Source organism: Neopsephotus bourkii, unplaced genomic scaffold (genome assembly GCF_033783945.1).
Source record: "Neopsephotus bourkii isolate Nb327-2 ecotype Australia unplaced genomic scaffold, CSIRO-AGI_Nbou_v1 NB_107, whole genome shotgun sequence".
Classification (NCBI taxonomy): Eukaryota; Metazoa; Chordata; class Aves; order Psittaciformes; family Psittacidae; genus Neopsephotus; species Neopsephotus bourkii.
In genome coordinates, this window is record NW_026900624.1 from 1,514,516 (window position 1) to 1,541,376 (window position 26,861).

Sequence of the window (26,861 nt, forward strand, 5' to 3'; positions counted from 1 at the left end):
TTAGCAGGTTACATCTTAAAACAAAAGTTTGAAACAAAGGAGAAGATGCACCACCACCTCCTTTCCACAGTGACTTTTTTGCCTTATAGCTTAATAGCACAGTGTGAAAACCTATTTGCTTTTACAGAGCATTTCTGTAGTCCAAACATCGCACCTCTCAAGCTCCATAGGAAGTGCGAGTTTTTTTCCTTTTGGTATCTGTGTAAGCAGGTATTCAGGCTGACTGGGTGAAATCAATGGCTGTAGAAAATCATCTAGTTAATATTAATTTCCTGATCCCGCTACAAAACATTAGCCAGTTTCATGTAATGCTAATTCATGACTACTTATTTGACTTCTTGGCATTAGGAATGCAAATACTTACAGAGGCTCTTCATTTGGTGTTTATTTAGATAGGATGAAAATAGAAATACATCCTAATTATCTAATTCTCAAGTATATAGATTTCTCACAAATGGACTTCCTAGTCCATCTGCATAAAAAAAAAAAAAAGCGCTATAGTGGAACTCCAAATCTTGGGAAGGAATTTTTTTTTATTTCCTGAAATACAGCTGTTTCAGGGTTTGCTTTTCTTATGTTGTAAAAGGCAACCATAACTTCAAGTACTTCAGTAATGATTTTTTTTTTCCTTCAGGCATCATTAGGTACAACAAAATATTGCAGTTATTTTCTAAAAAATATGCAATGTCCAAAACCAGACTGTATGTATCTACACGAGCTGGGAGATGAAGCAGCCAGTTTCACAAAAGAAGAAATGCAGGTACGTGTAATGAGTGGGAATCGCATTAAATGTGGCATGTATGTGTATTGCTATATATGATTTATTCAGATATGTGTATAACATAGCCTTCTGCTGAATGTTATGGCAGAGATGAACTTTGAAATCCAGAAAGTAATTAACCAGTTGGATATTGCAAGTTATATTTTTTCATTGTGTGCTGCTTTTAAAGGCTGAAAAGCCTACCTAGGGTTGAAAAGATGGAGTTTGTTCTTGGCAAAGAATTCAGATAACGTCAAGTTAGCTACTTGCCCTTTGTCCATACCAGTGCAAGGCAGCACACTCTTTTAAGTCTCTGTGAAAAAATTAAGGCAGATCTGGGTTTTCCTATAGGTTTTGTGTGTGGCCAGTTACCATGGCTGTGATTTGACCATGCTGTCTTAATTCACATAGCCCTTTTAGCTTGTGAAGGATGTAGAAACTGTGTGCAAATAAAAAACTGAGGTTATATGGTATGTGGGTTGTTCTGTTCTTTATGTGCCCATCCAAATGATGCCCAGCACGTATTTTGTGTTTGATTGCCAGTGCATAATCAATGAACAGCGTCAGAAATCTGTTGGCAGTAACTTCATTATCTCTTCTCAGACCTGTAACAACCAGTTCATAGATTGTTAGTATGAGTTTTTTAGGCTGTGTTTTGTTACCTGACATGACTCTGGTGACCTTCTTGACAAGTTTTTTGGGGCTCTTTTGGAATTCCTCATTCGCAGCAAAGCAGTTTCCTACCCAGAGAGCTCGATAGTATCAGCAAAGAACTTGCTCTTCACTCCTTTCTTATGCATACTTATGATATTTCGTAAAACTGATGCCGTTCATAGTCATCAGTTGCTTCTGCACCCTGAAAGAGTGACCAGTCATACCTTTGCCTTTCTATCCTTGAACCAGCTTCAATCCACACAGGAACCTTCATCCCAGGGCAGCTTCGTGAATAACTTCTAGTGGGAAACGTCGTCAAACAAAAGCTTTTTTGAAAATTTTATGAATCCTCTTTATTTAGGCTTATGGACACTATCATAAAATCCCATCATGTTAGGCAAGTAGAATTCCCCTTTACAGAAGATGTACAGATTGATTCCTGGTAGATGGTGTTCTATCAATGAACTTCTAAGATAGACTTGATAGTCTCAGTGATGGCGGTTGAACTTTAAGCCCATAGTTCACAGGATCTTTTCTACAGCACTTTATAGAAGGCAATGGCAATCTGTAAGTCCTCAGGCCTAATTGCCAGTTACAATTGATAGGCTGCATACCTTGGCCAGGAATTCAATTTCACATAATCATAGAATCACAGAATAGTTAGGGTTGGAAAGGACTTTAAGATCATCAAGTTCCAACCCTCCTGCCATGGGCAGGGACACCTCACACTAAACCATATCACCCAAGGTTCTGTCCAACCTGGCCTTGAACACCGCCAGGGATGGAGCATTCACAACTTCCCTGGGCAGCCCATACCAGTGCCTCACCACCTTCGCAGTAAAGAGCTTCCTCCTTATATCCAATCTAAGCTTCCCCTTGTTTAAGTTTGAACCCATTACCCCATGTCCCATCACTACAGTCCCTAATGAAGAGTCCCTCCCCAGCATCCTTATAGTCCCCCTTCAGATACTGGAAAGCTGCTATGAGGTCTCCACGCAGCCTTTTCTTCTCCAGGCTGAACAGCCCCAACTTTCTCAGCCTGTCTTCATATGGGAGGTGCTCCAGTCCCCTGATCATCCTCGTGGTCCTCCTCTGGACTTGTTCCAACAGTTCCATGTCCTTTTTATGTTGAGGACACCAGAACTGTACACAATACTCCAAGTGAGGTCTCACGAGAGCAGAGTAGAGGGGCAGGATCACCTCCTTTGACCTGCTGGTCATGCTCCTTTTGATGCAACCCAGGATATGGTTGGCTTTCTGGGCTGCAAGTGCACACTGCTGGCTCATGTTAAATTTCTCATCGACCAACACTCCCAAGTCCTCCTCCGCAGGACTGCTCTGAATCTCTTCTCTGCCCAGCCTGTAGCTGTGCCTGGAATTGCTCTGACCCAGGTGTAGGACCTTGCACTTGGCATGGTTAAACTTCATGAGGTTGGCATCAGCCCACCTCACAAGCGTGTCAAGGTCCCTCTGGATGTCATTCCTTCCCTCCAGCGTATCAACCGACCCACACAGCTTGGTGTCATCGGCAAAGTCGCTGAGGGTGCACTCAATCCCCACTGTCCATGTCACTGACAAATACATTGAACAAGACCAGTCCCCACACGGATCCCTGAGGGACACCACTCACTACTGGTCTCCAGCTGGACATTGAGCCATTGACCACAACTCTTTGTGTGCGGCTATCCAGCCAGTTCTTTACCCACCGAGTGGTCCATTCATCAAATTGATGTCTCTCCAATTTAGAGACAAGAATGTCGTGTGGGACAGTGTTGAACATTTTGCCCAAGTCCAGGTAGATGACATCAACTGCTCTACCGCTGTCCATCAGTTCTGTAGCCCCATCATAGAAGGCCACCAAATTGATCAGGCAGGATTTCCCTTAGCGAAGCCATGCTGGCTGTCACCAAGCACCTTGTTGTTTTTCATGTGCCTTAGCATGTCTTCCAGGAGAACCTCTTCCAAGGTTTTGCCAGGCACAGAGGTGAGACTGACTGGTCTGTAATTCCCTGGGTCATCCGTTTTCCCCTTCTTGAAAATGGGGGTTATATTTCCCTTTTTCCAGTTGTCAGGAGCTTCACCTGGCTGCCACGATTTTTCAAATATGATGGACTTAGCAACTTCATTCACCAGCTCCTTCAGGACCCGTGGATGGATTTCAGCAGGTCCCATGGACTTGTGCACATTCAGGTTCTTACAATGGTCTCGAAACAGACCCTATCCTATAGTGGGCCCAAAGTCTTCACTCTCACAGTCCCTGCGTCTGCCTTCCAAGACTTGGGTGGTGTGGTCAGAGCCTTTGCCAGTGAAGACTGGGGCAAAGAAGTCATTCAGAACCTCAGCCTTCTCCACATCCAGGGTAGCCAGTTCTCATGATAGTTTCTGGAGGAGGCCTACGTTGTCCCTAGTCTGTCTTTTATTCACAGTGTACCAACAGAATCCTTTCCTGTTACCTTTCACATCCCTAGCCAAGTTTAATTCTAACTGGGCCTTAGCTTTCCTAACCTGGTCCCTAGCTTCCCGGACAACATCACTGTGTAAGAGTTCCTTTAGAAATCTTGAGTGGATCCTAGTTGATTATGGTGACTTAAATGATTTTTCATTTCTTGTTCCTTGTTATATTTCTTAAACTTTCTTCTTGATTTCTTACTGCTTTTTTGGAAATTGTTGGAAATTACTGAAGAGTGTATGGTGCTTTGTGGAGTTTGCCTTAGTGTCAGTGAATTACACATCTGTTTAATGAGATTGAATGTTCATTGTCACAAACTTTGATTATTTAGAAAAAAATAGAATTGTTAATGGATGAACTTATGTTCTGGGCTCAATAATTGCTGATAAAACTAAACATTGTGACAAACTGAAAACAATGAAAAGAACTCGTAGAACTCCAGGAAGTCTCTGAAAGTGAGGTTGGGAGTTTAGGGTTAGTGTAAGTTGGAAATGCTAAGTTTGGGCTCTGGGTTGCTTGTCATAAATAAAGTGCAATTATTGTAAGCTCCTATATAGGTTTTTAATATTGTGTCTTTCTTACATTTATGTGACAGGTAAGTGAGCTTAGGAGTAGACTGATGTTCAGTCTTTTGCCACTGAAGTCTTAAGCAAGATGAGATATCTAGGCAAGTGTTGCCGTACTCGCTGCTTAATGTTTGCAGTGCAGATCTGTGCATCTGAGCTAGTTGCTTATATTCCATTCATAATGGATGGTGAAAGAAGTGTTTCCAGGGTGCAGTATATAGCGTGAAGTTTGCATTTAGGTGAGCTACACTCTAGAACCACACTTTTTTCTACTGTAAGTAGTAGCTTGGTTGTACTGACAGGGTCGGTTAAGATGATGCATACACTAGATGTTTCAGTGTCTTTTTTTGAGGGTTGTGTAGGTTGACTACCTAGAGACATGTTCAAAATCAGTCAGTAATAGAGAACTGGAGAATGAAGTAGTGAAAAATTTGAGATATTTATAGTGTTTGACTGACTTGGAGTATTTGAATGGGTTACACAGCTGCTTTTCTAAAGGAGCCCATAAGGGAATCTAGTTTCTCATAATTACTGTTTTTTTTTTAATTTTGTCAGCTATTCCTATTATTCATTTTTTTTAAAGCAAATAATGCTTTTAAAGAAAAGTTTTTACTGTACTGCTTTGTATCTTGATTCAGCTCATTACAATACTTAACTTGCAAATAGTAGTTCTTACGTTGGAGTAGTGTTAACAACCTACAGAAAAAGTGGGAATGTTCATCTTGAATTTATTTTAGATACCACTTTAAATGTTGGGGGGAGTGGATCTTGCTGGTTTTGTTTTAGCTATTTAGCCACAGAATGTTACAGATAAACTAGACTGAAAAATACTAAATAACTGAAAGCTGGAAATTGTTCTTATGAATTAACTGAAGGAGTTAAGACTATTTCAATTTTTAAGTTATTAAAAATAATGATTTATCAGTTATTGCTCAGGATATACTCATTGTCATGTGATAGTTCAGACTCGGGCCACCTCAGCAGGTTTTATTGAACTAATATAAAATGACCTCCATTTTGGAACTTCTGGTTTAATAGAGTCTTTGCTTCTTCCCATCTTTTGAAAAGCTTAGTATGCTTGACATATTCAGTGCAGACTGCCTGGGAGATTTAGCTGTTCATGATTTAGAAAGTATAATGTGAAGCTCTTGATTAGAACTGAAGAGCAAATTCTAATAAGGTTGTAACTATTTTTCTGCTTTAGAACTCTCAAAAGAAATTTATAAACTTGTCTAGAAATCCCTTGGATGTATTTACAGGCTGTAAAGTTGTTGAGATTACACCTGCTGAGATTGAGAGTCACTGCTTTGCGTTTGTCAGGATTTACCTGTTCAGTTCTTAAAGCCCAGTTACTTAGCTTTGGGATATAGATACTTAAGTTATATAATTTTGGGATTTTAAATCTTGAAAAAAATATTAAATAAGTACTTTTCACTGTGTTTTTCTCTTAGGCGGGTAAGCACCAGGAATATGAACAGAAACTACTGCAAGAATTATACAAACTAAACCCCAACTTTCTCCAATTATCTACGGGTACAGTTGACAAGAACAAGAACAAAGTGACAGCACTGCAGAGGTATGATGTGTAAGTACTGATGCTGAACTGCCTGGCTGTTTTCTTTCTGGTTATTCCCAAAGAAACCTTTCTTATTCCTGTTGTATCCACTAAGTTGCCCACTGCTTTTTGCACGATAAACTGAGACTGGTTTTGCCTGGGCAGACACACATGCACCGCTTTATTTTAATACAAAGTGAGTGTGAATCTTAGTTAGTAAAGAACTGATTTTCTGCCAAGTGCATTTAGATCAGTAGTTGGGAACAAGGTATTCTTACTCTGAAAGATGGCCTTGTAGTTTATATTAATATAAACACATAATATTCTTTTAAAGACCAGGTGCTAGTTTTCCTGGTATTATGTCATGATGTCGGCTTGTACACTGACAACTGAGATACCTTAGAGTCTTGATACATGTGTTTTATTGTTTTTTACATCATACTTTATAGTGCGGTCCTTACGTTAGGTATAAAGATCTTGGAAACTGAAAGTAAAATCAGTTTCTTTTGTGTAAGAATTGTGAATAAAAAAAAAAATCATTGCTTTCATCTAGCAAACTTCAGTTACATATTTATCTGTTGTAATTGCATATCACTCATTACTGCTTGTTAATATTCTGTTGAAGTAGCCTGTTCAGTATGTTATGAAAAGATTTCTGTCTATATGAGTAAATAGTCATACAAAAATAAATGAAAGCCTGTGGTCATCAGTCCTTATGTGAATTATCCACTCAAATATCGTTTAAGATAAAGTAATAGTGTTAACAATTTCCTACACTCCTTTTTGTAGGATTTTCAAAATGAGATGGGCACAGTGGAATGTAAAAGTTAGATTGCATTTTTCACTCACCTTGGCCTTGTAATCAGGGTTTGTGTTGTGTGCCAGTTTATCCACTACTGATTTTTTTTCAGACAATAATTTGCCACTTAGCAGTGTCACTGTGCTTTAAGCAATCAAAAGTAATGTCAATGGATCTTGAATGAGCAGAATATAATTCTGAGAACTGATATCCCAATTGGCATACTGGGATTATTTTCTTAAACTTCTGGAGGGAAGTATCAAATGCTGTTTGACTGCAAGTGGTTGGGACCTCCAGTTGGATCTTTCTTAAGGACTGTGCCACTTCTTATTTCTTGGGTCACTGGTTCAATATTGACTTGAAAAGTAGTGGGCAGTGAGTAGAGCCAATACACCACTTTCTGCATTTGGGTATTGATTATTTAATGTTAAAAAGTCTGAAATAATGTTCATTTGAAACTTAATTACATCCCAGCAAAACAAATTATAGCAATGAGGAAATAATGCTCTATCTGAAAGGACAGCAAACTTTTAAGCCTTCAGAAAGCAATTATGAATTGGAGCTTGGCCAGTCCGCGGTGCTGACACTTTGGCACTTGTGGGAAAAATGGCAACAAGTGGTCTGGAGTTAATTTCTCTTGTCAGCTGAACAGCATCATCACAAGACAGACTCTGTTTTTTGCTAATGGCTAGGCACCACCTTTTGGGTTGCAAAGTGAATTTCTTCTTGCAGCTGGGGTTTTGAAATGTTTCTTGAAGTCCTGTCTCATCAATACAAAATGTAGCTTGTGAGCTGGTGAATGTGTATTGTTCGCCTTCACAGCTTTCTACCCAGTTGGGATCTTGGTTTTGTCTGATTTATTGATACAATATTAATATTTCTGGCAGTTTGTCAGAGCCTCTGACAGTTTTCTGGTTGTTCTTGTGTTTCTGGAGTACATTCACTTTGGAATTGAACAGAAGTTGAGTTCTAAATAGTAGATGTTTAGTTATAAATATCCAGTTATAGAAAACAGATTTTTAAACTGTGCATAAACGCTTTTTAAAAATTGTTCTAATTTGCAAGGTCCTCCTCGCACCTCCTTTTTTTTTGTTTGTTGGTTTGGTTTTTTTCTTGCTGATGATAGCAGAGGTTAAAATCCCCCAGTGCCACTTTGTGTATGTGGGTATTCATCTCTTTATTGTCACTTGATAGTCATACTGACTGACTGCCCTCTCATACAATTAGATGTATATTCCACGATTAAAACAGATCAAGCTATTTTTCCTCCTTTTTTTGTTCTTCTTTCCCCCCCCATGCCTTTTCTTCTCCTGACCTTTTCCTAAAAAACTGAACTGAATGCTTTCTTATGCTACAGGTGGAAAACACTTGTTAAACGCTGGCTGGTCTTCTAGAAAATAGCATGCAGCTTTGAACATAACTGAATCAAAAAAGCCTATATGCACAAAAAGCCACTCCAAAGCATAAAACAGTTTCTTTACCTTTCTTCTTGGGTGCAAAGCTGATGTATAACTGGCATTTTAAAGTTATTTTTAGTATAGAGATGGCTTTGCAATGCAGTGGACATAAATCTTGATATTTAAAATAAATCTATTAATGGATTGAAAGTCTTATTATATCTGGATTACAGCTCATTTTTTATAAGGGTGACAATATTAAATGACTGGCTCATATGTTTTTATTATTTAGTGTTCAATATCTGATTACCTTCCTATCTCTAACTTATTTCAAATGTGTACAAAGCAAAGATGGGATCTGTAAATCAGGTTAAGGCTCTCATCTGTGTACATACCTTATAGGTATATGAGAGAAGATGGAGGTAGAATAACACAACTTACAAATACTGAGATTTGAGCGTAACTAGTAATATCAATTTTATCTGAACAGGATTAAGAAACATGTTGCTATAATCAGCATTCTGACTGTGAGCTTACTAAATTGTCCTAAAGATGTAGAATAAATGTTGAAACATATAATGAACATATGAATGAAGGGGAGCATCAGGAGGAACATGTGTGTTAAAAACTATTTTTGAAGGCTTCTTCCTTATGCAGAAAGCACTTGGACACTAAAAACAGCATCCTGAAGAAAACTGAAGGCAAAAATTAATATAAAAGAAGTGGAGAACACAAAAGCAAACCTGCCATAGTAAGATTGTAGGGTTAGGTGACACTGACTTTGAATGCATTCAGTTATAGATGATATTCCAGCTCATTTCAGTTTGTATAAAATGTAACTATTTTCAGAAAAAAACTTGGGCTTTGAGTTCATTCTTGAACTTCCTTCAGATCTAATGTGGACTCTGAAATTAAATTTCATTTTGCTTTATAAAAGGAAAGTAATTATGGCTTTAAACTATCAGTTAAGCGAACAGTAACTTGAATGAACAGTGTGTTGGTCTGACTGGTCTCATGGTCTGTAAATAAAGCTGTGGACTCTTGTGTAGGTATAAAACACAAACTTCATCTGTTGTGGCCAGGCTATATAGTGCCTGGAATATAAAATGTTTTCTTGAAGAGTGATTTAGTTCATGATTTGCACAACTTAAATATGTACGGGATAAAGCAAATAATTCTGAATGAGGTGTGAGTAGGTCTGGATACTTAAAGCTGATGAGTTTTTTGGTTTTTGTTTTGTTCTCCCCTCCCCCTCCTCCCCCCCAAATGGACAAGTTTGGACTTCAGCATTGGCAGAGCAGCTGTCTGTTCAGTGAAGAAAACAGAATTCCTCCAGTTTTCTCTCTCCCCTCCCTACCCCAGTAATTCTTTTTTTAAGTCATCACCATTTAAAATCTGAGAAATGATACCCAGAGAAATCTATTCTTATGGATTTTCTGGCACAAGGATTCCTTTTCCCAGTACTTATAATTTTTAGAAACACTTTCTTCATAACTTGAACTCTTCTTTTTTTTTTTTTCTTTTTTTTTTTTTTTCTTTTTTTTTACTCTTGCCTTTTTCCAGACCCAACAGTAATAACAAAGATGCCTGGCCATCATTACAGAGTTCAAGTAAATCAGCCAACGGTTTAACAATGGAACACAGGAAAACGCCTCCTATATTAGAAAATGGCACAGACCCAGAACACATGACTCCAGATGGTGCATACTCAGATTTCGGGTAATTGTGCTGCCTTTTATACTTCAGATAGCTTGCTTTCTCTCTCACTGATTGGTGTGGAGGGAATGATTCTCCAGTCTCTCTCTCTGATTGGAGAACTGGATTCAAATCCTGATCAGGTCATAACAAGTTGGGCTTAGCCTAGCCCATGTCAAAAAGACTGATTGGCAGATTGTACAGGAGAACCCTAACAGGAGGTTAATAAGGGGTGGTACAGGTAAAGGCTGAGGGGGACTGAATAATTGGGGGATCAGCAGCTTATATAGCTTCATGGTCCCAACCAGAGCTAAGCCCTTAATTTCTGTGCAGAAGCTTCCACAAAAGTAACACACTAGTTGCTACAGATCAGGAGGCTTGTTGTTTGGAAAAGCTTCAACAGAAGGAAGCTAAATGTTAGGGCTGATGTCTGTCACCTCTTTACAGAGGTGGGCTGCAGAAACAACTGCAGAGGAAAGGGTTCCCTGATTATTACTGTGTAACAGGAGCAGCAGGGCAGAAGGTTCGTCTGAGGCTTTTGTGCAGAGGAAGTAATCCATCTGCTTGCAACAACTTCCTTATTGCTAACCAATATTATTTCCTCTTTGGTGCCCTCCTCGAATGGAACTGATGTCCTCTTCCATCATAACCATCACTTGTGGGTCCTATGATAGTCTGTAGTCATGCTGTTAGTCATGGACCCCCTTAGGTAGTAGCGATTGGGCTCATTCATAGGTGGGATGGGAAAAAAACAAGGTAAACCCTATATAATAGTGGGTGTTACCAATTAAGTAGCCAATATTGAACCAATGCATTAACACTGAGTACTGTTCAAAGTGGTATCTTATTGTTAGGCTTAATAGCTGCCTCAGTGAGGTTTGATCAGAGATTCTGTAGTTGCATCTCAGAAATAACATGCAACTTCCATATCTTTTATGAAAAGAATGTACCAAATTTAAGTAAAATTTTTGTAGCTGGTAATGAATTGTGTTCATGTCTGAGGAGTGGAGGCCTGCCTTACAATTAAAGGCTCCTTGGTCAGGTTCGAATATAGTAAACCTTTTCAGCACTTAGATTGTTATTAAAAGTTGTCTAACATATAGCTTTTTAAACTGCAGCATTGTGACTTTTCTATCAGCAGCTTTGAGAAAAGAATTTGGCTGGAATATCAGCTTGGCAATCAGAATGATTGTGTAGTGAAGAGTCTACAGCAAATACTTGTGTTATAGGTATTAAGAAATTACTAACCCAGGGCAGTTTGTTCTAAGTAGAAGAACTGTATTCATGCTGCTCTAAGTCTGTACTGGAGTAATGTTTGTTTACAAGTACATTCCTCTGATTTTTATGATCGTAAATACTTCAGCTTCTGTTACCTCTTTTGCTACTCTGACTCAGTGTTCTTTTGCTCAAAAATGGGTTTTATTGACAGGTTACTTTTTACACAGTTTCTTTAGAATGGAGAAGAATTAACTCTGCTGGGTTTGACTAGTTATTCTGGGATGGAGAGAAAACTTATGGAGAGAAGCAACCTTTATGAATTTTTGACCTTGATATTCTCTATACATATTTGAACCTTGCAGCAGCAAGGGGTGTTTGAAAACGAGGTTTAGCTAGAATCTGAAGTCTGCACCCAGTTAAAATAATAACTGTGTATAATTTGTGCTGATACATCATGCCTGTAATTTTACTTGTATTGCATTCTGGCTTCTAAATGGGACTGAAATTCATATTCTTCTGGTCCTTGTTGGTAGGACTGGTGTTTTGGGTTGTGCAGCCCAATGCTTGTGCATCTTCTCTTATGGGTAGATAAAAATGAAAGTACCCTAAAGTTGTAAAGCAGAGATTTTAATCTGAACTGGAACTAATATTTCTCATTATTGTGGTATTTAGCATAATTAAGGCAATGCACAGATGCCTGTCAAAATCTTGAATCCTGAGATGTGCCATTTCAGCCAAGTCATGTTCATTTCTAGTTAATAGCTTTCTCAGGTGGTTTTCTGCTGTGTCTTACCTTTTATTCTCTTTAAGTTTGTTGGGAATTTTCGATGCTATATCTTTCCTGCATTTTTTGCCCTTTGTCATCTCAAAACTCAGTTTTCTTACCTTGGAACTAATTTCTGCTAGTTAAAGCTCAACGGCTGGAGGGAAGATTAACTTGCCATCAGAACTAAGTAGTTAATTTAATCTTTTACCTTTCCCCAGAGTTATTTAAGACTTGTATGGGAACTGACAACTTAAGTATTCGGAAAACAAATTTGTTCCCAAATTTCTTTCCCATAGTAGCATAAATGGAACTGAATGTTACGGAGTAGTGCCATAGTACAAGAGTTTTGGTTTTTTGAATGGCATAGCAATACTATGAGCATGTTTAAAACTTTCCTTTTGTTCCTTAACAGGACAGTCAACAAGCAGAGTGGAGAGTGGTGGGAAGAAGTGTGCCAGTATATGGCAAATGTTTGAAATGTTTATTATATTAAAAAAAGTCTCAAGTGGGCATTTTCCCTTCTTTATTCCTCCTATTTAATTTCACTTCATTTTTGTTTCAAGGCTTTTTTACCACTATAAAAGCAAATATTAATTTTTAAAATTAAATACTTGAATGTCTTATTGTCTCTTTTCCCTTCCCACTTTTGCAGCCCTATCGACAAACCTTCAGATTCACTCAGTATAGGAAATGGTGACAGCTCCCAGCAGGTGAGACATTAAGATAAATGCTGTAAAAGTAAGGATTAAGTTTGAGGCCTTAGTGCAACTTGTAGTTGTAGAAGCCAGTACTTTCTGAAGTGTATCATAATTTTAAACAGAAGTAAAAAATGCTACTGCTAAGTCAATTTTTATGTTTGATCGTGTACTGAGTTATAGATTATCTCTTAACTGAATTACAGATTGAGGAAATATTTCAACTGTATTAGTGAAGAATATTTTATATATAAGCACTCATATCCTAATTGTTTCTCTTCTCTCTTGCCTGTAGATAACAAATAGTGATACACCTTCACCACCGCCTGGTTTAACAAAACCCAATCCAGTCATACCCATCAGTTCATCTAATCACAGTGCACGGTCCCCTTTTGAAGGGGCTGTAACAGAATCACAGTCACTCTTCTCTGACAACTTTCGGCACCCTAACCCTATCCCTAGTGGGCTTCCTCCATTCCCCAGCTCTCCACAGACTTCAAATGACTGGCCCACAGCACCAGAACCACAGAGCCTCTTCACATCAGGTTTGTACACAGGTTACATGGCTGGGTATTGCTTGCTTTTGCAACTTATTTCTAAAACTATGTAGAACCAAAAATTCTAGGACTTCCTCCATACTGTTTTTTTTCATTTCATGAATGATTAAAATTTGTTTCTTAACTACAAACGAATTGCACTGGCGTATGGGTTACTTCTAAAAGAAACTTCACAGAGTTTTCCAGCTGCATGGCTAAGTATTCAGAATGCTTATTTTAGTTTCCTTCAGCCATGTGCCTATCTAAATAATTGGAAGTGATATGCATGCTTAATATTTAATGTTACAGGGTTTTACTGAGAGTGAGGAAAATGTGGTGTCATGATATGTTGGTTTAATAATTTGTTATAATCTGTAATTCTGACATCAGAAGCTGCACAGTAGAATTCAGAATTTTCTTTAGTATTCTGCATAGTTGTCTGAAGGTGCCTAATCTTCTGCTTTCTGAAGTGAGATTGTATACGTTCAGAAAATACAAAAATCTGATTAATTACATCAACTGAAAGGTAGTTTTCTATGAAACATCACTTCATATGAATGAAACATATCTTTAGTTGTATTTATATAGTCTTGGTAATTAAGTGCTCAAATTATAAATCTGAGGGAATTGTTAGAAAATTAAATGAAACAATATTAGTAGTAGAATGCACATCAATAACAAATAGAATGTTAATGGTACTTTAGGACATGGTTGGTTTACTTAGTGATTAGTTTTAATGTTTCTCTGACTTCTGAATGTTGTAGTCCTGTTTGTAAATGTATTTATTACAAGGAAATTATCTACTGCTAAGGTAGTGTACACACCAATTTTATGAGGATTAAGTTAGCAGTGAGAGATAATTTCCAGGTAGTAGAGATATTGTTTGTTTCATAATTAATATAAAACGTATAGCTGCTATTTAAATAAGAATACAAAGGACAAGTTTTTGTCTGTCTGGAAACTCGTATTTATTGTCATGAGGTTTAGACAAAATAGAATCATAGATTTCTTAGAGCATGCTGAGCTTATTTTGAACTACTTGAGGCAGCAGGCCAGATTCCCTACCAGCAGAGGGAGCTGATGTTGTGAGTGATAATACTTTGTATTCATAAGCTTGCTTTACCACGGTTTTGAGGAAAAATACTACGAAACTAGACCCAGCCTTCACTGAACCTGAATAAGAGACTTAAACAGTATAATAAAACGAAGTAGTAATTGAAATGCAGGGAAATTCTGGTAACCCCTTATTGCAACACTGCCTCAAAATATTTAATAATATCTTGTGATATAGTTCTTTCTGTTTTGTCAGTTCTTACCTGCTCAAGAATTTGGTTGGTTTTTATTGGGAGACAGTGGGGGGGGGGGGGGGTGGGTGGTTTTTTTGTTGTTTTTTCTTAACTACTGCTCAGATGTTACCCTTTTGAGAAGGAGCATCACTCCACCTTTCTTGCAGAGCAGGGGTGAAGCACACCATTAATACTGTAAACAAAATACTGAACTGAATAGCTACCTTATTTAAACTTCACTTGGTCACATTTCCATTAAGTAATATGTGTGTAAAGAACATTCTAAGCAAGTGATGTCTCTTCCTAATTGGTGCTATTGCTGAAAATACTTGCTGGGTAAGGCTTCTCTGTAGTTTAGGAACAGAGCAATTCTGCAGCAAAAATACTAATTTCTAGCTCTACCATTTCACCCTAAGTAGAAATCTGACAGTTTGATGTCAAAATGGCATTCTAAGCTGATGAATAAGGTGTCTTTGGGGAATATGTAAAGAACTATTATATAAAGATAACTGGCAACTTAGATTCAGATAAGTGAGGCTGAAATTTTTGTATGCGTAGTTACTAATTCTTGTTCTAACTCCTGTTCCTCTTTTCTCTGACAGAAACTATACCAGTATCATCCTCCACAGACTGGCAAGCAGCTTTTGGGTTTGGTTCCTCCAAACAGCAAGAGGACGACTTAGGGTTTGACCCCTTTGACATCACCCGCAAAGCCTTAGCAGACCTGATTGAGAAGGAACTGTCAGTCCAAGACCAACCTTCCCTCTCCCCCACATCTCTTCAGAACCCTACCCCACACACTACAACTGCCAAAGGGCCAGGCTCTGGATTTCTGCATCCTGCTGCACCCACAAATGCCAACTCTCTCAGTAGCACCTTTCCAGTCATGCCACAGAGGTTCCCACAGTTTCAACAGCATCGAGCAGTTTACAACTCCTTCAGTTTTCCAGGCCAAGCAGCTCGCTATCCTTGGATGGCCTTCCCACGCAATAGCATCATGCACTTGAACCACACAGCAAATCCCACCTCAAATAGTAATTTCTTGGACTTGAGTCTCCCACCACAACACAGCACAGGTCTGGGAGGGATCCCTATATCAGGTAGGTGAATCGGGACAGCCATGAAAATGACTTAATGCTTTCAGCTTCTTTGAGCTAGGACAGGAAAAGGGAATAGCCAGCTGCAAGTGGTAGAGTGGTATCTCTTGACTATCGTGCTAGGTTTATGAACTGAGGGAGGAATATTGTTTTAAATAGACCCTTTCCGTTAAAAAAAAAAAATAATAATCTGGATATTTAGCCTTGTAATATTGAGCTTTATAAGGAAGGTGGAGTATTGTGTGCCCTCTTAATTTTGTGCCAAAGCAGACTGGTATTTTGGTTCTTGCCAGACTGGCTTTCTTTAAGAGTAGGCCCTGGAAGTGCATTGTTACTTCCATGTTGATATGCAGGTGCTGACCAGAGTTCTTGAAACTGTGCGAAAAAACTGTAATGCTGGTACTTTGTGCCAGATGTCTTGGCTGGGTTGTTCCCTCTTGTGCATAACCAAATGGCTGCACAATAAAATATTCAGTGCTCTTCATTTCTGTACTTCAGACGGTCTTAATATTATGCTAATCTTTCACTGAATGGATGCTTGCAATGTGTGTATGAGGATTCATCCTGATTGTGAGGACTGTGGTGCTGGAGGAGGATAAATGTGCAGTCAGGCCAGTTCAGGCTGCACTGAATGGATTGATGGCTCTTGTGGCAAACATTACAACTTAAAGCTAATTGTAACAATAACTGTGATTAAAAGTTCACTTCTGGAGTTTGAAATCCTTCCATGCTTCCAATTTAGCCTGGCAAAAACAGGTTTCTCTTTTCTTAACATGTGGGGAAAAAAGAATGCATTAAATGTATAATGAACTGCAGGTAGAAAGTCTCTGCAAACTCTTGGTAGCCTTGAGATGGAGAGAACTACTTCTTGAGATGTTGCCAGTGTAGTTTTCCTTCAATGGGTTTTGAGAAGTACTAGCTGTACTATAAGAAAATGACCTAGACAAAGTCACTGTATTTTTTAGGGACTGTAGTGATAGGACAAGGGGTAATGGGTTAAAACTTAAACAGGGGAAGTTTAGATTGGATATAAGGAGGAAATTCTTTCCTGTTAGGGTGGTGAGGCACTGGAATAGGTTGCCCAGGAGGTTGTGAATGCTCCATCCCTGGCAGTGTTCAAGGCCAGGTTGGACGAGGCCTTGGGTGATACGGTTTAGAGTGAGGTGTCCCTGCCCATGGCAGGGGGGTTGGAACTTGATGATCTTAAAGTCCTTTCCAACCCTAACTATTCTATGATTCTATGTGTTATTTCGATGCTCTAATACAAGAGCTAACTTTGGCTGTTACTTTCCTGTACTTATCCTCTTTGAAGGCTTGTTGTAGGCACAGTACTGCTGTAGGATCCTTAGGCTTACGCATAGCATAAACATTTGGTCCAGACTACAAATGCATGTAGCTCAGAATTCTTTATACTGGCAGTGGCAAAGTTTTTAGGCTAAAATGACTGATAACAGTTACACTGGAGGAAAAGGAAACAAAATTAAAGGAAAATTAATTATTTATGATGTGGAATCAAAAATGCACCATCTGTAACACTGCAAGTTATTGCTTGCTTAGCCCTAAACCATATACAACTTCCAGCATTGCAAAACATCAAGTTTCAACTTTCCGACCCAGTTCTAAAAATTGCTAGTTTGAGGGGCCAGTAACAAAATGATCTTCTGGGCTATGGGGAGCAGAAATATCCTTTTGTGTTGAAAAAGATCAACAGAAGGTAGTGTTTGTAGTAAAGGTTGATTCTAGGTTTGCAAAATATGCTTTAAATTCCATTAATTGTCTTTGGCCGTTTGAAAGTGAGTGTGTGTTTGTGGAGGAGTCGTAGGTCCTTGGTGTATGGCTTCTCCTATGTTTTAAGGCAAAAGAGTTGATATTTAAGTATATGCTTTTTTTTTTGTATGCAACTGCTCAAACCAATTAATCTCAGAATATTTTTGGCAGATGCAGTACTAAAACCAGAAAATAAACATCAGCTGTAGTCTCTATGGAAAGTTCCTTTGAGTTGGTCTTAATATCCTGTTATAGAAAACATAGCTAGTTGCCTGGTTGACAATCAGATAGTAGCAGTTGCTGCAGTGCAAATGCTTGTCAGCTGATCTACATGTCAGCTTGATATATCTTCTTGTCAGAAATCAGTTCTGGTTTTGTTTGCTGGACTGTGGATTTGTATTACTTGCATGGTATTTAGTACTTACGGTTTTCTTTAGTGATCTAAGTGCTTCAGAAGTACAGCTAATTTCAAAGTCAGGAGATGTTCTCAAAAATCTTTGTGTGCTGACTTAAATAGCTTCCAATTTATTGATTATTCTGTCTTTTCAAATCCATATCTAGTGTACAGGTGTCTCGATTAATTCATTTTATGTTGTGTTGTGTTTTTTTAAGAATATTTCCTGTTCTTTATGCTTGTTTTTAATCTATCAGTAGCTGGTATATAATTACAGAATTTTCCTGGTTTCGTCAGTTGATTTACAGATTCAGCTGTCTGGTGGGGTTTTGGGAGGAGAGTAGTGTACAAGTACAGAGAAATCATGTTGATAGGACATTATTACACTGATTTATAACAGACTCTACCTGACCTGCTAGAAAGGCAGTGCATATCACAATAGCCGTTTAGCAATAGAGAGAGATTAGCTGTAGTATACGTGAAGCTCCTTTTTGTTAGCTCTTTTGTTAGTCTGTATTAGGGTATTTCAAAAACTGTCATCAACTCGGTTGTTCTGTATGTAGCAGTGAAAGAAACCTAGTGCAGGTGAAACTTCACATTCTGTCTTCTAGCAGAGACCCTCAACTGCTATTGAAGTTGAATGTTTTAGGGTCTTTGATCACAATTTTTTGCAGATCTATAAATTCCTAAACTGGATAATAGTGGACTATTTATTCAAAACAACATTAATTTATTCTATGCATTTTCTCACTCTACTTAAGCAATCGTTTTAAACTTCTCTACTTCATTTATGTGAAATTAAGCAGACCTATATACTTCATACGAAGCTATTATACTACTTTTTAGGCTTTCTAAATCCAGTTTTAGTTGATTTCACAAAGTGTATTTGTGGCTTGGAAGCTTGTATGAAGAAAATTACATCTTTTAAACTGCTGCATTGACTTTAGGTAGGCATTAATATTCACATGAATTTAAAATGCTCATGTGTGACATGTTAAATATAATGTTCTAAAGCTACCTTTTCGTCGAGAATCAAAGCTGTGTGATTTTCATAACCCCACAGTTTGAGGTAGGGTTGTTTTGTGGCATGTACCAGATTTAAATGGACACAAGCTCTACCTATATACTATATTTTAGTTTTGTAAAGCTCTTGTTTAAGAATAATTTATGTGGAATTTGGTATCCTATTTCTCAGAGTAAGTAGTACTTATTAAACTCATTCAGCAGTTACCAGTGAAATAACACAATGACACATGATTGACTTAATAATTTTATTATGCATATACTTGAAATGTGTCACATTCATCAGGCATACATTTGTCCCCAGTCCATATTTAAATGAACTTTTTGATTGACTGATTCTCAAACTAGCGTTTTGTGAACTATAGCAGATGTTACTTGTTCCCATTGTAAGGGACAATTTAGGCTTGTTGCTGTTCTCTGGTGTGGGATGGATTAGATGATTTGCTGTGTAATTGTAACTGTGTAACTGTGCTTTAGGAGAAGAGTTCAGCAGCTTATTCATGGACAGCATGAGTGTTGCTAAAAGCAGTCTTAACCCTAGCTTGTGTGCAAGCTATCCTAAGAAAAAAGGATGTTGCCTATCCTTTATTCTGCAGATAGGAAAGATCCACTGACAGAAGTGTGGGTGGGTACATGCCTTTATTTTTATGTTACTTTAGGATAAGAGGAAACTCTTTGTAATTTGATAGCTAACATGCTGTCATCTTTGCTACCCTACTACCCAGTGGTGTGTTCTGAAATAATAGGTATAGTATTGGATCATAAAGTAGGTACAAGTTTAATAGTGTGTTTTGAGGTATATGCTTATTAAATTATATACATGCGTATTAGTAATGGAAAAATAGAAATATATAGTTTGATTTATTAAGAACAAATTCACACAGTTAAAGGTATGAGAAGAAGCTGTAAATGGTTAATTTGCCTTTCCCATCAGTTCTGTGCAAGGTGAAGTACTTGACATTTTGAAACTTGCTGTTACTTCATTTATTAATCTCTTAAATAACCTGAACATAATTCCAATTGAGGAAAAAAATAATTGTAAGAACTTAGTTCAATAATGGGATGGTTTGAAATTTGAACTCTTACAAGAGTAATGTTATACAATATTGTGTGTCTATTTTACCCACGTAAGTCATTGAAACCACTTGAGCTGGAAGAGATCCAAAAAGATTGAGCCCAACTTGTGACTTCACACAAGGCAGCCTAAAAATTAAACCATACCTCTCAGAGCATTGTCCAAATGCTTCTGGAACACAGGCAATTTACGTATACCATGCATATATTAGAACTATGAAAGGATATAGTCAAATGGACGCAGAGACAGATAGGAAGTACAAAGAATTAAACCCTGTTCAGATTGGGACTGTTCTTGAAACTTCAAAACAGGAGGCTTGAATGTCCTAAGTCTTCATAGTCGAATATAATTGACAAATCAAAATTCTGTTCTCTTGATCTTTTGATATTGTGGCTTACATCTCTTGAATATGCACAGCCTAATTGATGGAATTATGTGTACCTATTTATTGTCTCAATCTCATCTTTAAGTTTACAATTGTATTAACTTTTGAGTGCCATCCAACAGTCTTTGTGATAGTGGTGTTGCATTCCTTATCAAGACTCCCATTAGCATGCACATTTTTAAGTCTTGCCTGCATTTAGGTTGTGAAGCAACAGCAGGTAGCAGGGAGGGCAAAGCAGTGGAGGTTGTATTAAGAAGGTCCACAGCCTTACTGCTTATTTTAAGTCCTGAGCTCTTCCATATCGGAACAACTTACGGTGTTATATCTTGTCTGGCTTTTTACTTTCTGGCCTCTGTGCCCCCAGCTATTAAATTTGTCTTGAACATCAAATCTTTTCTTGCTTAATGCTACCTTTTGGATAACTTTTTAGTAAAAGAAGGGAAGGTCCCTATATGTTGTCTATTATCGTATTGTTTAAAAGATTTTATTCAGACCACAGAGAAGGGTGGGATACCAGAATTAGTGTTGACATGCTCTGTTCTCAAAACATAACCACATTTCCATTTGGGGCGCACACTTCTTATTTGACCTTTGTTCTTTTGACTTTGTCTCCTCTCTCTGGGTTGATTCTTAATAGTTGATTCTGTCTCCTGAGCAAAGGAAAACATGGCTGGTTTTATATAGTCATGGACAAGAAAAATTGAATTTGCAGCTGACACTCTTCTGTGGTCTCAAGATAATAATTTGGTATGCGGTTTGGAGAGGAGTTCTGTTTCTTCTACTTTGCCTTTTTGAAAGAGCCCATGTGGTATGGCTGTTGAATTCAGCATGCTGTAAAATTTAAAACTTCAGATGCTGTGTACAAAACGCATTTAATCCCATGCCCTAGCAACTGCCAGTGTGACTTAAACAGTTTTGCCTCACATCCCTTTATATGGATGCAGTGGTTGAAAGAACGTTTTGCTACACTTTTTCTCTTGACCTAACAATATGTGGAAGGTTTGACACAGGTTTTAAGTACTGATGGCCTTACTTTAACAATTAAGAGATGCATTAGTCCATTAACTTTCTCTCTTAATCCCTGTTAGTCATTTTAGATGTTTGGCTTTCTGACAGCAGCTGGGCAGAAAGCATGGCAGCTGAATGTCATATTTTCTGTGCCGTTGGTTAGATCTGTGGCTTCCCATAGCTGAAGGCATTCTCTGATTAGGTATAAGTATTAAAAATACAAAGTCTGGTGAAAATCTTGGCTGATAACAACTATTAGTTGGAGGTGCTGTGTGTGTCACCTCCAAAGGCTTGTATCTTTCCACAGTGCAGAGCAGCTCCTCTCAGTAGTGGATGTGTTACCCTGATTATCAAGGTCATTCCTCATTTGAAAATAAAGGCCTGAACACTGATTTGAAATGGTAAAATAAAAAGAATTGTTTGTAAACAACCCTCAGCTGTTAACCAGTGTTGCTTTTACTGACCCTTGCGTAGACCCTGTGTATCCTGTTTTCCTCAGCAAAAATAACTGTTCCTAGTGCAGTTTTTGCCACTGATCATTTTGTTCTTAGCAGTCCTTTCACCCAGTCCGTCCCATTTCTTTCCATGGAGGTTCTTGGGCCTCCACAACCCTTCTCTAGGAGGTGCTTTGTGTCTGTGTGTATCCCCCACACACAAAATGAATTTTCCATTTATTTCCCATCATAACTAATTTTGTTTCACTGGAGAAGAGAAGCACAATATGGAACAAATTTGATTTGAAAATGAACTATTGGCTTGCTTGCTTCCGTTGCTCTGGAGGTGTTTTTTTAATGCACCTAGGTGCTGCCAGGTTTCAAATGAAGTAAGCAGCATTTTGGATTAATCTCAAGTACTAAATCAGTGTCAAGATTGAAATCACACTGTTTGAAATCTGCTATGGATGTTCCTTGTTGTACCTCTGGTGTCTTATCCCTTAACTCCCATATACTAGTTACATTTCCTACTAAGACCTCCCTTCCTTAGCATAATCTTGTCACAGTCTCTGGGAGAACTTCATCCAGAGCACCTGTACTTTTAAGTCCTGCTGCTTCTTCATTTGTTCCAACATCTCACCTCACATACCCACCCTCCCCTCCTAGTGCCTTTTCAGTGTTAATGTTGCAATTGCTTGTAAAAGCTGTGGATTTTTTTTCTTGTTATTATATAGGAAATACTGTTTAAAATAAAGCTTGACATATAAGTATGTGTGCCTCATCTCCAGGAGCTTGGTTTTAAGGTCTTAAGTATTTCTTAATCCTTGATTGTAAGACTAGGCATGGCAGTGAAAAATAGGCATCCTTTTTGAGTAGTAAGATGCCTGTTTTAAAATGTGTAATTTTATTTTGGAAGATGAAAATGTGATAAAAATGCAAAGAAAAAGGTGGGGGGAAAATCTGCTTTTTTGGCTGCAGTACATCAGAGGAATGACTAATCACTTTAACACTGCTAGACTTGAAATAAACGCGTTGTTCGCTGACATAGGTGGCCTGAGTGGCTGACCTAATTTGCATTCTGGACCATCAGTCCTGACAATTTTTTGGGTAACTCCCAGAAATGGGGGAAACAAGTATACAGGAGGTATTTCACATCAAATTCCTTGACTGTGTGTGTCCGTAGTAGTGTCGTCAAATGAGCTTCAGCTGCACTAGATACTGGACCTTTGTGTTTTAGGGATGGAAGACTGTATTTATTCCTTTCAGAACAAGAAGTTTTCCTTCCTCTTTAGGGCTGGTTCACCAAAAGTTAGAAAAAGCTGTTTTGTTTCACAGATAACCTGTAAGATCTTGGGACTGCTCTGCAGTGGTGTTAAAAGGCAGCTCTGTTGGCTGATGTAGTATGTGTCTCCTCCAGTAGCAGATGCTCAGTTTAAGGGTGCTGTGTTCTATTCAGTGCTTTTCTAAACTACAGACTGGCACTTCAAAATGCACAGTAAACCACCAGCATGAGTTAAAAGATGTAATTGTCTTAGTGATTTTAAAAACCTGGCATTTTTCCTTGTAAGCCTGGAAATTAGTATACTTGGCAGTGCCACCTGTTAGTGGCAGTGTTTGACAAGAGGCTGTGCCTTGGGCACGGATCTGAAACCTCAGTTCCTTCTAAGTCAAGTCCATCTCACAAAATACCAATTATGACTGGTGAACTTGTAGCAGAAAGCACAGACAGTTCATCTGCTTTCTGCAGAAACATATTTTGAAATGCACCAACTTGAAGAATCATTGAGAAAGGGCAAACAGTCTTTTTAGAAATTGTACTGGGGAGGAGTGTAAATGAAATATCCTGAAGGGATAGCAGCAATTGAAAAAGCAGCTTTACAAAAAGTGTTCCTCCTTCAGCAATACCAAATCACATTTGAGAAGGTGGGGGGGGGGGAATAAAGAAATGCTTTGCTGTCTCTTGGTTCCTTCTACATCACAACCTCATTAGAACTTTAGCTTGTTCCCAAAGGAACTACTTTAAAAACCTCATGTATTTAAAAAGTAGGTCACCTCTACTGGAAGACAGTATTTAGTAATCAGAATTAATTTCATATCATGGAAGGTTTTTCTTCTCAGCTCTATCTAATCTTTCCACAGAATGATTGAAGTATCTACAAATGTACATTAGCCTTAATTGTTTGTTACAGCTCTGGAAAAAATAATTTAGCATTTCTCAGAGTATGCATTTGCTGTGCTAATGCTGGTCTTACAGCTTGGATTGGAGAGTTGGTTTTGGCGACTCTTGGAATCTAGAACCTTCATAACTAGAAAAGCTTTTGCTAATGATCTATACAGCTTGAGGATCTGATTCCCCCCCAATTCTAGTTATTGCATTTGCCACAGGGCAAATTCCATGTATTTTATTCTTATTCATGCATATATCTATAAATATACCCACAAGTACACTTGTACACCCAGGATTTTCACGTCAGGTCAAAGTACTGGTTTTTGTTGACAGACAGGGTGTCCTGGGTTCAGCAGTAGCAGTCATTTTTCTCCTACTGCTACTACAGAACCCAGGACACAGGGCATCCTGGTGATGTTAAATCATGGTGCAGGATCTGAGGGTAAGCAGCAGGTATACATGGGTTAAATGAACATTTTTTCTCAGATTAATAGAAATGCATGTTTTTTCTAAGCTTTTTAATCAAACTGTTCTGTCTGTAGGTTTCAGTATCTTAAATCTTTGTATGTTCAGTTTAGGTTTATGTTAATACTGAAGATTATCAGTGGTAAGAGCTGGCTTTTTTCTTATGGGGTGCTTTTTTTTTTGCTTGGATGAAAAGCATCTTGCTAGCTCACACGAAAAAGAGGCTATTGACTAAGGTGGAATCATTACAGAATATATTGTCTTTTTTGTATGCAGGACAGTGAGCCCCAACTAGATTGAAGTCCTGCAATTGACCACTATGCGTTTTTAGCAATAAATGATTAAAAAGTCAGTAATAAAAAGTGGGATACTGCGGAAACACTGGATATGAAGTCAAGCATGTTTTTCAAAGCAAGTTGGAGTCTCAATTTTAAGTTTATTTAGAGCTTAAAATTGGGTGGCTGGATGCTATAACTATGTATTAGATTTGGTCTCATGAGTCATGGTAAGTATGAGTAAATCACAAGAACTCTCTGGAATACTTAATGTAAAATTGCTTTTCTCAAGCCTACTAAAATCCTGATACTGTACATATAAGCAAATATGAATCTTCCTGTTGAATATCTTAAGACGAGATATCCCCTCACTGATGTTGTAGAAGGGATTTCCCCTGGAAAGAATCTAAATTTTTGGACTCTTTACACTTAGTCACAGACAGCTTAAAAGTTATGCTTTCAGATCATCAGCAAAAAGGAAAATGATTGAGAAAAAATTACTTTCCCTTTGAAGTGTATACTTTAGAATTCAGTATATTCCTCTTCTACTTGCTAATTTGGCTTACTGGCATGTTACATTGCACTTCTTTTATTTTGAATTAAAAATAGTGCTTTTTTGTTTACATGGCTGTCTTTCAAATTGAGCAATCTGACAATGGAAATCAATATGGAATCAAGATAAAAGCTGCTTTATGTGCACTGTTTTAAGCTGAGGGGAGACGTGTGTCTCTTGACTAACAATTTTGTAGGTGTGTGGTTGTACATACACATGTGAATATATGTATGTACACCTCTTGTTTCACCAGCTCTTAGAGCTGAAAACTGTAAGTCTTCCATGTGAAATCCACATTGTGGTATGACACTTAGAAAGCTGTTTTCATCGATTGCCAAGTTGCTTCCTGCGTGTCAGAAATGTTAGTAAGGCTTTTAAATGTTCCCTGCAAGCAGCTTTATCTGCCAGTGCTTCTGTCACTTGATATCTCCCTAATACAAAGTGGTTATTTGTATTCCTGATGGGCAGCCCTGCTATTTATGCTGTTTAAATGAAGATAGATTCAGTTTTCTTTAATCTGCCAGTGACATTCTCAGGCCTCTGTGAATGGGTGAAACTCCATCATTTGGTTTAAGCATTGTGGGATTCCTAGAAATTACAAGCACACAGAATCAGTGAAGTCTCACAGATGTCACTGCAAAGGTTATGTTTTTCTGGTGGCCCCATTTGTTTCTAATCCTGTTGAAAGACTGCTGGTGAACTCCTTCTATTAGTCTTTTCCCCTCTTCCCCCCCCCCTCATTCCCCCCCCCCCCCCCCCTTTTCCCCCTCCCCAGCTGAACTTCGGCATCCTGATTGTCTTACCAAGGCTTCAAAACTGTTACTGTACAGTGTCTTTGAAGATTTCACACAGGCCTTCTTACAAGCAGGTCATTGCAATAGGCAGTCTATTACAGAATACTCCTTGGTAGCCTCTTCAGTCTGTGCGGTCAGGTACATGATGCTGATAATTGAGTTTATTTTTATTTCACATGTTGATTTTCCTCTGAATTTCTTTTGCTTATTTGAAGCTTTTCTGTAGTGCTCTTTTGTGCCTTTGTCACACACATGGCATACTGGTAGGTTCTTAAAGAAATAAATAATTGCAACCTACATTTGCAGGACTGCTTGTTTTTCTGTGGAACTAGGATATTTAGGACTCTTGGCATAAAGGTATTTAAGGATTTTACACAATTAGTACAAAAACAGGCTCTTGTAATAGCTTGGAATATAATTTTGGCAGGGCAAAGAAATACGCTTGGTTTACGCTTAATGAGGTGGTCTTGCGATCTTTGCTATTAGTTGTATTTGTTTAAGTGTGTACTGCATGAATTTTAATATGGTTTTGACCATAGACTTGTATCAGAATTGGGGCAATAATTTGAAATGGTCTAGTCTTTGCAGGGCATTTGTTTTACTGTGCTTGTCTTCCATCAAGTAAACTGTAAGACATGCTGTCCCATTACCCTCAGTGTAAAAGGTCAAGTGCATCAAAATCACAAATATAGTGCAGCCAAATCTGAAACGCTTCTGGGTTTGCATTTGTCAGAATTTATGAAGTCAGGGAACAGCCTGTGTCAGAACAGCTGACACTAGTGCAGACATCTTCTAGGGTATTTAGTGTGTACAGCAGAACAGTGTTTCTTGCTTGGCCATCATCTTCTCTGCTGTCTCTCCACCAGAAAAAAACCACTCCTGATTTGAAGGAATGATGTTAAGGTGTTACAGGTACTGAAGTAACACTGCCAGACTGGTAGGATGTCATGACTGGATGATGATTTTATTTAAAAATTCACTAAATAACCAGGTTTTATACATGTGAATGTTCAGGCTTCTCAATCATATTCCATTTTGAGCTAACTTT

At 38.2% G+C, this 26,861-nt stretch overlaps 1 protein-coding gene across 10 annotated transcripts in view; it reads left to right on the top strand.

The window, feature by feature from the left end:
- Positions 1-26,861, top strand: part of CNOT4 (CCR4-NOT transcription complex subunit 4) — an 80,509-nt gene that overhangs the window by 46,422 nt on the left and 7,226 nt on the right. For 5 of the 10 annotated variants that reach the window (XM_061357451.1, XM_061357504.1, XM_061357496.1 and 2 more), the window contains 6 exons: positions 635-760; positions 5,881-6,014; positions 9,744-9,899; positions 12,512-12,569; positions 12,850-13,099; positions 14,979-15,476. In XM_061357451.1, the coding sequence (XP_061213435.1) occupies positions 635-760; positions 5,881-6,014; positions 9,744-9,899; positions 12,512-12,569; positions 12,850-13,099; positions 14,979-15,476 (1,222 nt within the window). The remainder of the gene's footprint in view (positions 1-634; positions 761-5,880; positions 6,015-9,743; positions 9,900-12,511; positions 12,570-12,849; positions 13,100-14,978; positions 15,477-26,861) is intronic. The other 5 variants (XM_061357479.1, XM_061357511.1, XM_061357488.1 and 2 more) reach the window with 3 other exon arrangements.